Below are 15,831 nucleotides of genomic sequence, written 5' to 3' on the forward strand. Positions count from 1 at the left end.
GGGCTGCCGCGGGCGCTGGGCGGCGCGGGGAGGTGGGAATCGTTAGGTTCGTTCCACACGGGCCGTCCCATGGCCCAGGCGTCTCGCTCCGGTGGTCTTCTGTCTCCGCTCGCTACCGTGCCGTCGTTGCGGGCGCAGCCCGGGGGCGCTGTGGAGGAGCAGTGGCAGAGCGAGCGGGCGGGCGCTCTCCGCCGGGACGTTCGTGGCAGGCCGGGGCTGCCGGCTGCCGGGAGCATCCCCTGCCTGGACCCACGGCCCGGCGGAGCTCCAGGAGGGCAGCCATGCTGGGTGGCGCCGGCAGACGCAGGAGAGCACCGCGAGGCCGGCGCTGCGGCCTGGGGGCGGGAGCCGGCAGCTGGCGGCCCGATCCCGCCTGCGCTGCAGCGTCTCCGGGCGGTGTTCCTGCGGCTGCACCGGGAGCGAGAGCAGCTCCTCCAAGCCCGGGACTGCGCCCGCCGCCTCCAGGCAGCCGTGCGCCTCCTGAGGATCCTGAGTCCCGGCGTGCCACCCGCCAGCCCCAGCCCCGGCCCCTTGCCTCAGCTGTGCCGCGACCTGCTGCCGCACCCTTCCAGAGGGGCAGTCCTGCGAAGCGGCCTTGAGGAGACCCTCGAGCCGCTCCTCCTGGCGCGCCCCATCGGACTAGCAGCCCAACGCCTGGAGGCTACAATCGAGATGCAGCTTCGGGCTCTGGGCCGGGCGCCCGCGAGCCCGGGCCTGTCGTCCCAACTCGCCGACCTGCTGCTGGCGCTTCCCGCCTACCACCAGCTGCAGGGAAAAGCCTTGAGCCACGTCCCAGGGGCCGCGCGCCCTTTTCCCCCGGCCCGTGTGCTCCGCCTCCTGACAGGGGAGCGGGGTTGCCTGGTAGCAGGTTGGCTGAATGAGGCGCTCGGGGTATCCGGCTTTCGGGACCAGCTCCGCAGGCGGTGCCACGAGGAGCGCGAGCTGCTGCCAGGGCTACTGGGCCTGATGGAGGGCGTGGCGTGTCCAGTCAGCCCTGGACTAGGGCTTGGCGGGGCTGGAGCCCTGTGGAGCCAGTACTGGACCCTGCTGTGGGCAGCCTGTGCGCAAAGTCTGGACCTAAATCTAGGACCCTGGAAGGACCCCAGGGAAGCGGCACAACAGCTGAAAAATGCACTGGGTCAGGGTGAGTGACAGGCCTGGGTGGGCGTTTGGGAATGCTGGGGTCTTTCCTATATTTAGCTCACTCACCTCTCAGCCTGACTACAAAAGCAAGCCCTTCAGGATGAACTCCCCACAACCGCCCCCATCAGCGGGGGTGGGGGGTGCGGGTGCAGTTCAAGCTATAGTTTCTGGGCTTTCAAGGCAAAGTCTTGCTTTCCATGCTGGTCTTGGAAGCCTCCCCTTTCCCCCATCATTGAGTGGGCAGTGGTTGTGGAGAAGAAAGGCCTTGTTTTCAGGCTCCAGGGTCATTTCTCCCACTAGCATCACTGCCTCAGGAGTGTGAGAAGGAGCTGGCGTCTTTGTGTCACAACCTAATTCATCAGTCTCTTCTCTGGAGCTGGGACCAAGGTGAGAAGGAAGGGGTATTGGTAGCAACCTAACCCCCAGTATACCTCTTCCTTATCAAACCGTGCCCCCCTCATCTTCAGGCTTCTGTCAGGCCTTGGGATCTGCTGGTAGAGATCAGAGCAGCCTTCCCTCATCCTCTAGTACCACTGAACTTCTGCAAAAGCTCTTCCCTCCTCTCTTAGATGCCCTTCGAGAACTCAGATCAGGGATGCTCCTCTGGCAGCCTCCAGGTGAGACAAGGTGCTGGGGATGGGGGGAACAGAAGGACAGTTGGGGATACCCACTTTATTCCTCCATTCTGTTCGGAAGCCTGCCTCCTCCCAAAGGTGTTCTGTGGCCCTTCAGATACTCCATCCCTCCCCTCCCCAGGTCCTGCACCTCTTGCCTTGGGGCTCTGTACCCTGCAGACCACCTTGCTCTGGTTTTGGAGCAGAACTCAGAAGCACCTGGCAGCATGGGCCCCAGGTTCCTTCCTGCTCCTGACCCTGAAGGACCTACCTGTGAGTAGCTAGGGGATTGGGAGGGGAGCATTCTGGGCTGGGCTCTGATCTCACTCCCTGTTTCTGCTAAAGCCTCTATTGCGTGAGGCAGAAGCTCTGTCTAGCCTGGCTTCAGAGGAAAGCTTGGCCCTGGAGGTGGAGCAGCAGTTGGGCCTGGAGATCCGGAAGCTGACTGCACAGGTCCAGGTGAGGAGAGCAGGGGACAGGACAGTCGCCAGCTTCGGGGTTGGTGGGGTGGTTGTGGTGATGGTGGAACATCTCAGTGCCTTGGAAGCACCGCTAAATTTATCTTTTCTTGCTCTTTGCTTCTTGTTCTTTATTTAGCTTTTTATTATGGAAAATTTCAAACATACACAAAAGTAGAGATAGGAGTATAATGGACCCCATAGTCCTACCACTGAGGTTTTAACACTTACCAGCTCATGGTCAGTTTTATTTCATTTCTACATCCTACCACCAACCCCCACGTAGAATCTTACTGTGTGCTGTTCACAGCCACTGATGATTGATGGTCATTGTCTACATCCATTATTTCACTGGGGGATGCAAAGTGGTGACATTCCAATTCCATCATTCCTGAGGAGGGTACAGCTCAAGTGGTAGAGCGCATGCTTAGCATGCACAAGGTCCTGGGTTCAATCCCCAGTACCTCCTCTAAAAACAAATAGATCTAATTACCCCCCAAATAAATAAAATTAAAAAAAAAAAACCCAATTCTATCATTCCTTCTTCATTTACCAGCTGGATTCTCCTTATAAAGTGAAACTTGCCCTCATAAATTACTTGGTTACTTTGAGGTATATTTTGTTGAGAACAAGCAAGGTAAATGATTGTCTTCCCTTTACATATTAGTTTTTGATACAATGTTTCTTCTATTTCCTAAAAGTATAACTTGTATTTTTATTCAAACTGAAATAGAATATTATTTTAGAAGGCTTCTTAATGAGAAAGTAGCACTGTCATTGGCCCCTGCTCCCACCTCTGACCCTGATTCCACAGTGGTAACGTCCATCCACTTTTGGCTTTTTCTTCTAACATTTCTTATTTTCTTCTAAATTTATGAATTAAACCTTTCATACTTCTACTTTAATTTGTCCCCACTTCACACAGTATCTGTTACTACCATGGGTGATGTCTGCTTTTTGTTCCCGCTTACTGCTCAGGTTTCTCCTTTTAAAAAAAAAAAATTTTAATAGACTTTATTCTTTTAGAACAGTTTCAGGTTTCAGCAGAACTGAGCAGAAAATACAGAGAGTTCGCACATAGCCCTCCCCACCCACACGTATATACTCCCCTACACTCAGCATCCCTCATCAGTGTGGCGTCTTTGGTACATATCAATGAACTAGCATGGACACATTATTATCAACCAAAGTCCATAGTTTACATTAGGGTTCACTCTTGATGCTGTACATTCCATGGGTTTTGACAAATGCTTAATGACATGTAGCCACCACTATAGTATCATACAGAATAATTTCACTGCCTTAAAAATCCCTTGTGCTCCATCTGTTCATTCCCCCCTCCCTCCCTCTCCCCAAACTCCTGGAAACCACGATCTTTTTATTGTTTCTATAGCTTTGCCTTTTCCAGAATGTCATTTGGTTGTAATCGTACACTTTGTAGCCTTTTCAGACTGGCTTCTTCCATTTAGTAATATGTCTTTTAAGTTTCTTCTGTGTCTTTCATGGCTTGATAGACTTTTTTTTTTTTTACTGCATATATACTTTTAATTTACGTATATGTACCATTCATTGTTTCTAAGAACGTTTAGAGCTTTAACTTTTTAAACTTACACAGTTATCAAAGGAATAAAGCCAACCACAAAATAAGAATTTACTCAAAAAGATACATACGCCCTTCTATTAATAGCAATATTATTTATAATTGCCAAGATATGGAAGCATCCTAAGTGCACATCAGTAGTTGAATATAGATTTCTCCTCATTGCCCTGAGTGGCGGCATGGCTGCAGAGTTCAGCCCTTGTCCCTCTACTTCTGTTCTCTCTGCATTCCACAGTGCCTTGGTGCTGTGGACCCTGCCTCCCCTCAGCTTAGCCCTAACCCACCATCTGCATCTGCTTGTTGGGCATTTCCACCTCAATTTACTGCTGCCTCTTTCCAGGCTCTTCATGAATAGGGTGGACAGTGATGTCCCAGAGCAGGCTCTTCATGAACAGGGTGGACAGTGATGGTTGTGGGAGCTCTTAGCAGGGAAGGCCACGGTGGACACGTGGAAACAGAAGCTCCTTACAGGGCCTATGGCTCAAGCTGGCAGCTGGGCAGCCTCAGAGGAGTAGCAGGGGTTACTGGAGGTGGGCAGTTTACAGTTCCTTGGAGGAGCAGTGGGGAGATGGCCTGACTGAAGCAGAAGGGGTGTGTGTATGTGTGTGTGTACACACATGAGCATGCCCTCGTCCTCGCATGCCTGTGTGAAGGGGAGGGGTGGAGGACTGTGGAAAAGTAGGTTGTCATCAAACTGTGGAGGGCACTGAACACCAGCCCACAGATTCTGGACTTTATCTCTTAAGTGATAGGAGCCATTGTAAGAGCAGGAGGGGAACAGTGAAGACAGTGACAGAGTCTGATCCAGCGGTGGTGGTCAGGATAAAAGGGAGGTGGGGAGGTGTAATACGAGAAGGGTCCAGCTCTTGGTAGTTGTGATGAGAACAGAGCAAAAGGGACAGGGACGGTGTGCGCACCGTGTGAACCAAACACTATCCCAAGCAGTTTCATGCCTTGTCCCTCCGCCTGGTGACCGCATTGCTGGGTGTCTCCTCTGGGTATTCCACTGACTACAGCTCTGGGATGAAAAAGAAGAATCAGACATGAGTTTTCTCCTCAGCTGAACTGTCATGTTGTATAGAAAAAGACGGTCCCATAGTGTGACCTTGTCTTTCCTCAGAGTGTTGAGTGCAGAATTTCCTAACAAATGTCAGTTGACAAAAGGGTGATTTCTGTGCCACAAATAAGAAGGGGGTTGTAGTTTTGGGGATAAGAGTTTGGATTTAGACAGGCTGTGGTCAGAATATATATCAGGAGCCACGTGGGCTCTCCCTGCCTATGCACCCCGCCCCCCCAAGCTAAGGTCCCTTCCTCTCTTCAGGCTCCTTGGCATGCAGTCACTTTTTCTTTAGACCTGCCACTACACACCCCACTTCCTGAGGTTCTTCTCCAAGACAGGCTGTAGAGACCCCTCTTTTTTGCTGTCTCCTCCCCCTCCCAAAACAAAACCTATCAAACCAAAGAAACCAAACCCGCACAGGCGCCTTTTCTTGCTTTACGGGTTAAGTTTGCTCTGGAGAAATGCAAGCGGCTATAAGGACTATTCAGTGTGAGGACATTCCAAAGGTTCCTGAGTCTCAGAAAGTTAGAGTCACTGCTCCCGGTGTACACACAGTTCCCTTATAGACAACAGGCAGAAGATGGTACAATTCCCTTTCCTTTCTTCAGCCTCTGCCTATCTGCCAATCATGTAGACCTCCCTCTCTAGCATTCACTTTTGAACCCTGGTGGTGGTGAGCATGTTGCCCTCTTTTTTTCCTGTTAACATTACTGTAGAATAAAATTAACCTGGAGGATTTCCATCCTCTGAACCAGGCTGAGGAGAGCTGGGTAATCCTATGGCAATTGTCCATAATCTTCTCTGGGTCCAGATCTTTTGGAAAACCCAATAAAAGCTATAGCATCTCTCCTCAGAAAATGCCCAAGCCATACAATTATGCATACAATTCTGTTTCTGGGGCTGTATGGATGCCAGGGTAAACACCTCAGATCTACAAGAGCAGATTACTTGACAAGTCCCTCACAGATAAGTCCCTTTTACTTTCTCCTTATCCCCACAGCTCCTACCAGAAGAGTCACTAGGTCTCTTTTTTCAAGAATGTCATAAACAAGCCACACAGGACTTCGAACTCTATATGCCACGGGGTCGGTACTGGCGGCATCGTCTCTGTCCTGGTAACTCCTCATCCCAGCATCCCCTTCCAGGTTCCTGGAGGGTAACTGTGTCCTAACCCTTCCAAATCCTAGTTCCAGCCCTCTGTGTCCATCCTTGTCCTCACCTTCTGTGTGCTCTGCAACCCCCACCCCCACCCCCCACCAAATACTACCTTCTTACCCCAAAGGCTCCATTAGGGCCTTTGATGGATCTCCCTAGCTTCATATCCTGTCCTTTCTCTTCTCTCACTCCAGAACTTCCCAGCATTCCTAGTGAGTATGCTGGGTTGGTGGTCCGCAGGATACTGGAGCCTGTGTTGCAAGGATTGCAAGGACTGCCACCCCAAGCCCAGGCCCCTGCCCTCAGCCAGGCGCTGACTGCCATCCTGGGTGCCTGGCTCAACCACATCCTCACCCATGGGATCCGGTTCAGGTGGGGAGAAAAGGAGGCAGAGGCTGGGGGATGAATGGAACTGGGAAAAGGGAGGGGGATAGAGCAGTTTGGGAGAGGCAGGAGGGCCAGGTGGCCACGTTGTACCTTGGCCTTCAGCCTGCAGGGGGCGCTGCAGCTCAGACAAGACTTTGCAGTGGTCCGGGAGTTGCTGGAGGAGGAGCAGTGGGGCCTGTCCCCAGAACTTCGCCAGACTCTGCTCATGCTCAGCATCTTCCAGCAGCTGGACGGGGCACTGCTGTGTCTATTGCAGCAGCCCTTGCCCAAGACTCAAGTCCACAGGAGGCCTTCCTGTTGCTGTGAGTCACTCTCCTTCCCCAACTCCAGGCTCTCTTCACCCCTTTCTGTGCCACATCCCCATCCTTATTATTGATCTGGCTTCAGTGTCTCCCTGCCAGCCACCTGCCTTCCACTCTTGCCTTACCAGGTGCATGTAATGACATCCTGAACACGGACCTGCCCAGCAGCAGCCTCAACAGCCTGGAGAGCTTGGAGCCTCCTCTTCAGCCTGGAGCACCCCGAGCCCAGACAGCTCAGCTGCTAAGCACACTATGGGGAGGAGGACCTAGCCCTGAGGCTTACCTGGTAGGAAATCAGCAGGCCTGGCTTGCCCTGAGGCAGCACCAGCACCCGCGCTGGCACTTACCTTTTCTTTCCTGCCTGGGAACCAGTTCTGAATCCTAAGGAGCCTGGTCAGAAGCCAGAGAGCATAAGCTCCCCATCTCTATCTGAAAAAGCCCAGACATTCAGAAATGCATATATATATTTTTAAAAAGCCTAATTGGGAGCTTGGAAGAAAGCATACCTGAGAACCATAAGCTACACAGAGCCTGGACTTAAAAAGCTAAGAATCCAACATCACTCCAGTGCCTGGAATCCAGAATAAAAGGCATAACCACAGCTTGGAACCTGGAGGTCAGCATCCTTGGAAGGCTTGGGCTCAGTTCCCATCAGTGGAGACGTCTTGGGGCTAGACACGGGTAGTAAGGGGCCAGACGCTGGGCGTAAGGCTGTAGGGTTGGATCCCAGGGGAAAGGGGAAAAGAAAAAACAGAAGGCAGGGAGCCTAGATGCCACTTTCTCTTAGGTCCCAGGAGCCAGGCTAAACACAAAAAGGTCAGGAACTATTACAAAGTTAATTCATCAGGAACCACGACAGTGGAAAAGTAATTTCTACTCCTGGATCAGCCCCACCGTCTGTATACTCTGTGCTCCCCTCCCCATTACTATTTTCAGTCATTTAAGAATATTGAGCTGTAGGACCTTCATGTGTAAGCTTTGATTACTCGAAGTTCCACATGTTTAATCTTCATTTCCCTGAGAGGCTTTACCCCCTGGTACTTATATAATCCCTGCCGTGGTAGTGCCCTCTGCTCGGATGGGACCAGCACTTAAGATGGCGTTAACCTAGATCTGGCACAACACGGTACAAAGGGGAAGAGGCTGCAAGAGACATGGTGTCGGAGCCAGGTGCAAACGGCTTTTGCACGACTGATTTATTGTCTTCACTGCGGTACAAGAGGGCTATTAATGATAGGCAGTACTTACTGACCGCTTACTTTGGGCCCCCATACCCTGTGCGGAAACCATCTCTCCCTCCTGGCCTTCCTCCTCCTCTCGGGCCGGGAGCCCAAGGGAGCGGTTTGGGGACCAGCGCCACCCACGGCGGCGACAAACGCTCACCCCGCGAAGGTCTGCGGCCTGCGAAAGCGCGCCGCTCACAGCCGGTCGCATAAGCGACACTTCCGGGCACGAGTTCTTCCGGGGCGGAGGTCACCATGGCGGCGTCCTTGGCTCGGCTCGGACTCCGCCCTGTTAAGCAGGTTCGGGTTCAATTCTGCCCCTTCGAGAAGAACGTGGAGTCGACGAGGTACGAAGGGAAAGGAAGTGGGGCCGCGCCTTCCTCCTGCCTGGGGTCTGGCCTCCTCTGCCCCCTGCTCACGCCGTTTTCTCACCGCAGGACCTTCCTCCAGGCAGTGAGCAGCGAGAAGGTTCGCTCCACCAACCTCAACTGCTCGGTGATTGCGGACGTGAGGCATGACGGCTCAGAGCCCTGCGTGGACGTACTGTTCGGTGGGTCGAGTGGGGAGTCGGGCGGGAGTCGCGCGCCCTCGGACCCGCCGTCCTCCCGGCGCCTGACTCCTTTGTTCCTTCCCCAGGAGACGGGCATCGCCTGATTATGCGCGGCGCGCACCTCACTGCCCAGGAAATGCTCACAGCCTTTGCCTCCCACGTCCAGACCAGGGGCGCGGCGGCGAGCGGGGACAAGCCTGGCGATAGTACTGGGCGCTAACGGCGCAGAAGGGACCAACAAGCAGTTTTTAGCGTGAAACTGCTAAGGACACTTATCTAAGAAAACCGTCACTTAATAATTTCTCAAATCACTATCTGGAGGGCCACAGAGCGCCCCCAAAAGAAAGAGCCCCGTGACGATAAATCCAACCAGTGTTTCTGGGAGGAAACAAGATGGGGAGGGGTCTGAAGAAACTTGAATTTATTTCACTTTCTTACCATCATTCACTGCTTGACTCTTGAATCTGGCTTCTCCCACCACTGCTCAAGATACTTTTTCTTATTAGAAAATCCAGTGCTGTTTCCTCAGTCCTCATCTTTCCATCTCAGTAGCATCTACCACTCTTAATTCACTTCCTTGTGGAACTTCTTTTACTTTCAGGTCCTATTTCTTCTCTTAACCCTATAAGTATACTGCTTTTCTTTCTCTTTTTTTTTGGGGGGGGGGGGACTCGAACCACCCTCTTGGGTTAACCTCTACATTTCTGTTTGCCTCAAATATCAAATCCTGTGCAATAGTCAGGATATCTACTATGAGTTTTACCCAAATTCTACCAACACTCTTTGTACAAAATATAATCTTACATACTCTGTATAGTTGACCCTTGAACAACTGGGTTTGAACTGCAGGGGTCCTCTTATATGCCTATTTTAAAAAATAAATACATACTACAGTAGAACACTTCCTGGCTTTTTCAATCTGCGGTTGTGGAACCGTGGATTCTGGAGGGCCATCTGTAGAGTTATCCCCAGATTTTCAACTCTGTAGAGGGGTTGGGTCCCTAACCCCAACCTGACCCCCATTGTTTAAGGGTCAACTGTACTTGCCTCCTCCCCTGACTTCTCATTCCTTTAAAAGGCAGTTCCTCTGCTCAGCCACTTGAGTTGGAAAACCACAGCATTATCTCTGGTTCTGCCCCCTCCCTTTCCTGCATATCCAGTCAGTAAGTTCAGAATATTCTGTCTTAAACAGAAGCTCCTGAAATGTTCTCTTCATTCCCATTCACTCTCCTGTATCATTGTTGCATTCTCCCACCTGGTCTTTTTCCAAATCATTTTTGCTGCTGCTGCTTAATTTTATCTTTCCAAAGCACATCACTGGTTTTATATTTTACTACTAGTTGTTTCAGAGAACAGTGCCTAAAGTACTTTTAGGTACTGTGCCTGAAGTGTTTTTCATACGAGGTTGTCACCCATTAATGTGAATCGTGAAATCAATTTACAGGATTGTATCAGAGTGTATGGCACATGGAATGGGAAGTATTCTTTAAGCAACTTAATGTTTTAAGTATATAATCATGAATATAGATAGATTATGTAAAGTGTGTGTATATGTGTCTATGTGCATGTACTTGGTTGCAGTATAGAATTACTTCTTACCATAGGTTGTAAGAAAAAATGAGAGAAAAACTTCACCATATTCAGCTAGGCAGTCAAGGACCTCTGGGCACTGGCTGCTGTGTACTTTGCCAAATACATTTCCCATAGCCTTTCTACCGCATTACTATTCTGCTTCTCTACTTAAAAGGGTAATATCTTCAAAGAGCTGTTTTTTACCCTCCCACTTTAAAGAAAGAAATCTATCAGGAGACAGCATAGTGTAGTAAACAGCCAGAATGCCTGGGATTGAAATCCTAGCTTTTCCCTTAAGTAGCTAGGTAATTTTGGACACATTACTTAGTCTCTCAGTGCCTGTTCCCTCATTTATAAAATGGGGATGGTAGTACCTACCTCATGGGACTATTGAGAGGATTAAAAGAATTGCTACCTGTAAACTGCCTGGAACATTGGGGGAGCATTGGGAGAGCCTGAGGTTATAGTAGAAAGAATACTGAACCTAGACTTGAGTTTGAGAGGTCCATAGTTAACTGGTTGTTATCTTTGGCCAGATTTAACTACACTCCTCATCTGTAGAAACCAAGATGGTCCAGACGTTGCTGTAAACATGGATTGAGTGCTGGCATTGTGCTTCTAGGTTGTGAACTGGAGGTTGGGGCTGTTTTCTCTGTATCCCCAGCACTTTGCATAGAGCCTGATACAGAGTGTGCAAAAAATATTTGTTGAATTTACAAATATTTAGTATCAACCTTTTGACTGTAACTGATTAGTATTGGGTTACAAAGATGAATGATGGTACTTAGGTTTGTACTAAGTGCTGCAGTACCAGGTGCAATGGTAGCAAGAAAGGTAAGAGAACGGACCAATCATTGGGTTTGGTGATTGTTAAATGAGTAATAAGTCTACAAGTGGCAGTGGGGCCAGAAATCAGACTATAATGAAATAAGAAGTGGGCATGCAGCATAAATGTGTTACAGAATTTGGATGGGAGGTGTGATAATAGCTAGAATTGCATAAGGGTGTGGAGTAGGGTTTTTTGAGAGGATCGGGGTTTGTACTTTATGAACCATCTTTTGTGCTGAGCTGTTAGTGAGAATAAGTAACCAAATCTAAGTTGCATTTCTGAACCACCATCAAATGTGATGTTGACTCTTCTAGGTCAACGTGAGGTGCAGATGCTACCTCCTTCCTATAGCCTTCCCTGACTGGGACACAAGCAGTCCCTCCCTAAGCACCTTTGCTTCCTGGGTTGTAGAAAAGGACATAAGAGAAAAAGAACATGCACCACCATTATGGTCCCTTTACAGTTCATCTAGATAAGTAATCCTAGACAGAGTGGAGATAAGACTTGTGTAAAGCCACGGGCGTTGCTTAAAGACACCACTGGAACAGATCTTAGGGTCCCTCTTGGGTCCACTTCATTTCATTAGAAAAGAAAGCATAGCTGTGGACAATTTATGATGCAGCTTGATTTAGGTACACCTGGGTTCCAAGCTAGCCACTTCGCGGTTCTGTGGCCAGGGCCAAGTTACCAGAACTTTCTAGACCACAGTTTTCAGCCACCTAGTTAGGGCGAGGTGAGGAGCAGTTAAGTATAAAACACTCAAGGCTGCGTCCCAGGCTCTTAATCTATAGTCGTTATTTAAAAAAAAAAAAAAAAAACAGAGGCAAGTGCGAGATTGATTTTTCCTGCTAGTCGCGTGAACGCCAAATAATCGCAGATCCAGTCGGGTCGGCCCTCCTAAAACGAGCCCTACACCAACGCTGGCGACGACGGTTCCGGGGTCTGGGGCTTAACCTGACGTGGCGGGGCGGGGCTTCCGGCGGGAGGCGGAAGCGGAGCGGGAGGCGCGGGCCCGCAGGTGCGAGTGACATCAGTGGTCGCCCCGGCGCTACGGGCATCCCAGGGAGGCGAGGTAGAGCCGGGCTCCGTTGCCGCCTCTCCCGGACCCCGCGACGCCGACCTCCGTGCCAGGATGGCGCGGGGCGAGCGGCGCCGCCGCGGAGCGCCGGCAGAAGGAGCGCGGACTGCTGAGAGAGCGCCTCGGGGCGGCCCCGCGCGACGGGATGGCCGGGTTGGCGGGGCCCGTGGCGCGGTTGGGGGAGCGGCTCTGGCCATCGTGGTCCTGTCTGTGGTCCTGGGCCTGTTGGGATGCTGGCTGCTGTCGTGGCACCGTGTGCGGCGAGCAGTCACCCTGCACTCCGCGCCCCCGGCGCTGCCTCCAGACTCTTCCAGCCCCGCCGTGGCCCCGGACCTCTTCTGGGGCACCTACCGCCCTCACGTCTACTTCGGCATGAAGACCCGCAGCTCGAAGCCCCTCCTCACCGGTAACCTGGACCCAGGGTGGGCTGGCGGGTGGGCTGGCAGTCGGGCACTTAATTTGGGCGCCCCAGCTTCGCGCCAGAGGACGAGTGGGGAGGAGTGGACAGGAGAGTTATGAAGAGGGATGACCCTGAAGTTCTTGGCGACCTAGAGGGACAGGTCCCCTGCTCTCTCTTTGACTTACGTGGTCATTCTACCCCCAGGACTGATGTGGGCGCAGCAAGGCACCACCCCAGGGACCCCTAAGCTCAGGCACACGTGTGAGCAGGGGGACGGCGTGGGTCCCTATGGCTGGGAATTCCACGACGGTCTCTCCTTCGGGCGGCAACACATCCAGGATGGGGCCTTAAGGCTTACCACTGAGTTCGTCAAGAGGCCTGGGGGTCAGCACGGAGGGGACTGGAGCTGGAGAGTGACTGTAGAGCCTCAGGTCAGGGCCCTCAGGACACCCTTCCCCAAGCCCAGACTCTCTCCATCCTTCCTTTTCTGCCAGCAAATGCAGTATGAAGTTGGGGTTAATAGCTGGGGCTCTGAGTCTGGCTGCCTGGTTTGAATCTGCTTCCTGCCTTGAACACTTGCCTGAATGACTATCTGTCTCTAAACCTTGGTTTTCTTGTCTGTAAAATGGGGATAAAAGTAACACCTAACTCAGAATTTTAAGAATTCTAAGGAAATTCTAATTGTAAGAATTGTAAGGAAATAGTATGTAGAGTTCTTAGTATAGTACGTGGCACAAAAGTACTATTACTTCCCAGAGAACCCCGTGCAGAGCTCTTTATCTCATCCCACTGGGTGTTTACCCTCAGTGACCCTCAACACCGCCAGATGTACGTTTGTTTATGTTGCTCCTGCCAGGTGTCCCTTTCCCTCACTAAGGCTGATTCTCAGGGGAAAGACTGTTAACCTAATGCAGTGTTTTTCTGTCCTCCTTGGTCACTCAGGCCACAGGTACCTCTGCCCTCCCTTTGGTGTCCCTGTTCTTCTATGTGGTAACAGATGGGAAGGAAGTCTTAAAGCCAGAGGTTGGGGCCAAGGGGCAGTTGAAGTTCATCAGTGGACACACCAGTGAACTTGGTGACTTCCGCTTTACACTTCTGGCACCAACCAGTCCAGGGGATACCACCCCCAAGTATGGCAGGTAACTTGGGGAAGAGAGTGTGGGGTGGCGGTAGGGGTGGTATGGGTGCTGATTTAACCTGATTTCTTTCTCCCCGGCTCTACTGTCTTCCCATCAGTTATTTGCCTTCTCACCAGGCTCCATGTTCCCTGCATTACCAAGACCCCTCCAACCTGACTTCTGAGCACCTCGTATTTCTCTTTATGATCCCCACCACTTCCTCCTGAATAATATTTTCTGTTTATCCTCTTCCTTTAAAGCTACAATGTTTTCTGGTCCTCCAACCCAGGACTTCCCTTGCTGACGGAGATGGTGAAGAGTCGCCTAAACAGCTGGTTTCAGCATCGGCCCCCAGGGGCCTCTCCTGAACGCTACCTCGGCTTGCCAGGATCTCTGAAGTGGGAGGACAGAGGCCCCAGTGGGCAAGGACAGGGACAAGGGCAATTCTTGATACAACAGGTGACACTGAAAGTCCCCTTTTCTGTGGACTTGGTGTTTGAATCGGGCAGTGCGCGGGCAGGAGGAAACCAAGCCCTGGAGCAGCTGGCAGGCAGTCTGCTGACCCAGGCCCTGGAAAGCCATGCCGAAGCCTTTACAGAGCGCTTTGAGAAGACCTTCCAGCTGAAGGAGAGGGGCCTGAGTCCTGAGGAGCAGGCTCTGGGTCAGGCCGCTCTCAGTGGCCTCCTTGGTGGGATTGGCTACTTCTACGGACAGGGTCTGGTATTGCCAGACGTGGGCGCTGAGGGATCTGACCAGAAGGTGGACCCAGCCCTCTTTCCACCTGTCCCGCTTTTCACAGCAGTGCCCTCCCGGTCATTCTTCCCGAGAGGCTTCCTTTGGGACGAGGGCTTTCACCAGCTGGTGGTTCAGCGGTGGGATCCCCAGCTCACGCGGGAGGCCCTGGGCCACTGGCTGGGGCTGCTCAATGCTGACGGCTGGATTGGGCGGGAGCAGGTACTGGGGGATGAGGCCCGAGCCCGGGTGCCCCCTGAATTCCTGGTGCAACGGACAGCCCACGCCAACCCTCCAACCCTGCTTTTGCCTGTAGCCCACATGCTAGAGGGTGGTGACCCAGCCGACTTGGCCTTCCTCCGCAGGGCCTTTCCCCGCCTGTATGCTTGGTTCTCCTGGCTCCATCAGAGCCAGGCAGGGCCAGTGCCACTATCTTACCGCTGGCGGGGACGGGACCCAGCCTTGCCAACCCTACTGAACCCCAAGACGCTGCCTTCAGGGCTGGATGACTATCCCCGGGCTTCACACCCTTCAGCCAATGAGCGGCACCTGGACCTGCGGTGCTGGGTGGCACTGGGTGCCCGTGTGCTGATGCAGCTGGCAGAGCAGCTGGGAGAGACTGAGGCAGCTGCAGAGTTGGGCCCACTGGCTGCCTCCCTGGAGGCAGAGGAGAGTCTGGAAGAACTGCACTGGGCCCCGGAGCTAGGAGTCTTTGCAGACTTTGGGAACCACACAAAAGCGGTCCAGCTGAAGCCTCGGCCCCCTCAGGGGCTGGTGCGGGTGGTGGGCCGGCCTCACCCTCGCTTACAATATGTGGATGCCTTGGGCTATGTCAGTCTTTTTCCCTTCCTGCTCCGGCTGCTGGACCCCAACTCATCCCACCTTGGGCCCCTGCTGGACGTTCTAGCTGACAGCCGCCAGCTCTGGAGCCCCTTTGGTTTGCGCTCCCTTGCAGCATCCAGCCCCTTTTATAGGCAGCGCAACTCAGAGCATGATCCTCCCTACTGGCGGGGTGCTGTGTGGTTCAACGTCAACTACCTGGCCTTGGGGTCTCTTCACCACTATGGGCATCTGCAGGGTCCCCACCAGGCGCGTGCTGCCAAGCTCCATAGAGAGCTCCGTGCCAATCTGATAGGCAACGTGTGGCGGCAGTACCAGGCCACGGGCTTCCTGTGGGAGCAGTACAGTGACCAGGATGGGCGGGGCATGGGCTGCCGCCCTTTCCAGGGCTGGACCAGCCTTGTCCTACTGGCCATGGCTGAAGACTACTGAGGATGGATGGAGGATGGGAGGGGAGCCAGGCCCCTTGTGCACTCTGGACTAGAGGGACAAGGTCTCTCACTTGTGCCCCCCACCCTCACATACCAGTGCTTCAGACCCTCAGCAGCTCATCTCAGGTGTCTCCTTACTGTCATCCCACATAGCCCTGGGGTGAATGTGAATGCAGAGTCTATTTTTCTAAATAAACTAGAAAACATGCCAAACTCTCCTTTTTTGCCAGCTTTACCTCACCAGGAGGTCTTACCCTGGTCCAGGCCTTAGGGCTGCCTGCTTTCCTTCAGAGAAGGTGGGGAAAGTGGCTACCAGCTGTCCCCTCCAAACCTAGTCAG

At 52.5% G+C, this 15,831-nt stretch overlaps 3 protein-coding genes across 7 annotated transcripts; all 3 read left to right on the forward strand.

The window, feature by feature from the left end:
* Positions 1-69: 69 nt before the first annotated feature.
* CCDC142 (coiled-coil domain containing 142) lies at positions 70-7,687 on the forward strand. 5 transcript variants are annotated; one of them, XM_010999790.3, is made up of 9 exons: positions 70-1,144; positions 1,444-1,530; positions 1,611-1,760; positions 1,900-2,030; positions 2,103-2,216; positions 5,876-5,990; positions 6,225-6,402; positions 6,520-6,719; positions 6,848-7,687. In XM_010999790.3, the coding sequence occupies exons 1-9, from the start codon at positions 70-72 to the stop codon at positions 7,102-7,104; spliced, it is 2,307 nt and encodes a 768-aa protein (XP_010998092.2). In that variant the 3' UTR covers positions 7,105-7,687. The 5 variants fall into 5 exon arrangements, with proteins under 5 accessions (XP_010998092.2, XP_031323196.1, XP_031323198.1 ...); XM_031467336.2 differs by having other exon boundaries at positions 5,876-5,960; XM_031467338.2 differs by having other exon boundaries at positions 1,713-1,760.
* A 151-nt stretch (positions 7,688-7,838) lies between these two features.
* On the forward strand, positions 7,839-10,033 carry MRPL53 (mitochondrial ribosomal protein L53). Its single transcript, XM_010999791.3, has 3 exons — positions 7,839-8,289; positions 8,380-8,492; positions 8,579-10,033. Exons 1-3 carry the CDS (start codon positions 8,198-8,200, stop codon positions 8,710-8,712), a joined length of 339 nt encoding a protein of 112 aa, XP_010998093.1. The 5' UTR covers positions 7,839-8,197; the 3' UTR covers positions 8,713-10,033.
* A 120-nt stretch (positions 10,034-10,153) lies between these two features.
* On the forward strand, positions 10,154-15,705 carry MOGS (mannosyl-oligosaccharide glucosidase). Its single transcript, XM_010999792.3, has 4 exons — positions 10,154-12,377; positions 12,576-12,802; positions 13,314-13,510; positions 13,750-15,705. The coding sequence occupies exons 1-4, from the start codon at positions 12,026-12,028 to the stop codon at positions 15,491-15,493; spliced, it is 2,520 nt and encodes an 839-aa protein (XP_010998094.2). The 5' UTR covers positions 10,154-12,025; the 3' UTR covers positions 15,494-15,705.
* Positions 15,706-15,831: the final 126 nt, after the last annotated feature.

The sequence above is a fragment of the Camelus dromedarius genome, chromosome 15, assembly GCF_036321535.1.
Source record: "Camelus dromedarius isolate mCamDro1 chromosome 15, mCamDro1.pat, whole genome shotgun sequence".
In the NCBI taxonomy this organism is placed as follows: domain Eukaryota; kingdom Metazoa; phylum Chordata; class Mammalia; order Artiodactyla; family Camelidae; genus Camelus; species Camelus dromedarius.

What these genes read in the sequence shown, in the direction of transcription:
- CCDC142 (XM_010999790.3), top strand. Translation starts at nt 70, where the DNA reads ATGGCCCAGGCGTCTCGCTCCGGTGGTCTTCTGTCTCCGCTCGCTACC. An exon ending in AGCTGACTGCACAGGTCCAG is followed by an intron (nt 2,217 to 5,875) that starts GTGAGGAGAGCA and finishes TTATCCCCACAG; the next exon opens with CTCCTACCAGAAGAGTCACT. An exon ending in CAGGAGGCCTTCCTGTTGCT is followed by an intron (nt 6,720 to 6,847) that starts GTGAGTCACTCT and finishes TTGCCTTACCAG; the next exon opens with GTGCATGTAATGACATCCTG.
- MRPL53 (XM_010999791.3), top strand. Translation starts at nt 8,198, where the DNA reads ATGGCGGCGTCCTTGGCTCGGCTCGGACTCCGCCCTGTTAAGCAGGTT. An exon ending in AAGAACGTGGAGTCGACGAG is followed by an intron (nt 8,290 to 8,379) that starts GTACGAAGGGAA and finishes TTCTCACCGCAG; the next exon opens with GACCTTCCTCCAGGCAGTGA. An exon ending in CTGCGTGGACGTACTGTTCG is followed by an intron (nt 8,493 to 8,578) that starts GTGGGTCGAGTG and finishes TTCCTTCCCCAG; the next exon opens with GAGACGGGCATCGCCTGATT.
- MOGS (XM_010999792.3), top strand. Translation starts at nt 12,026, where the DNA reads ATGGCGCGGGGCGAGCGGCGCCGCCGCGGAGCGCCGGCAGAAGGAGCG. An exon ending in CTCGAAGCCCCTCCTCACCG is followed by an intron (nt 12,378 to 12,575) that starts GTAACCTGGACC and finishes TTCTACCCCCAG; the next exon opens with GACTGATGTGGGCGCAGCAA. An exon ending in GAGTGACTGTAGAGCCTCAG is followed by an intron (nt 12,803 to 13,313) that starts GTCAGGGCCCTC and finishes TTGGTCACTCAG; the next exon opens with GCCACAGGTACCTCTGCCCT.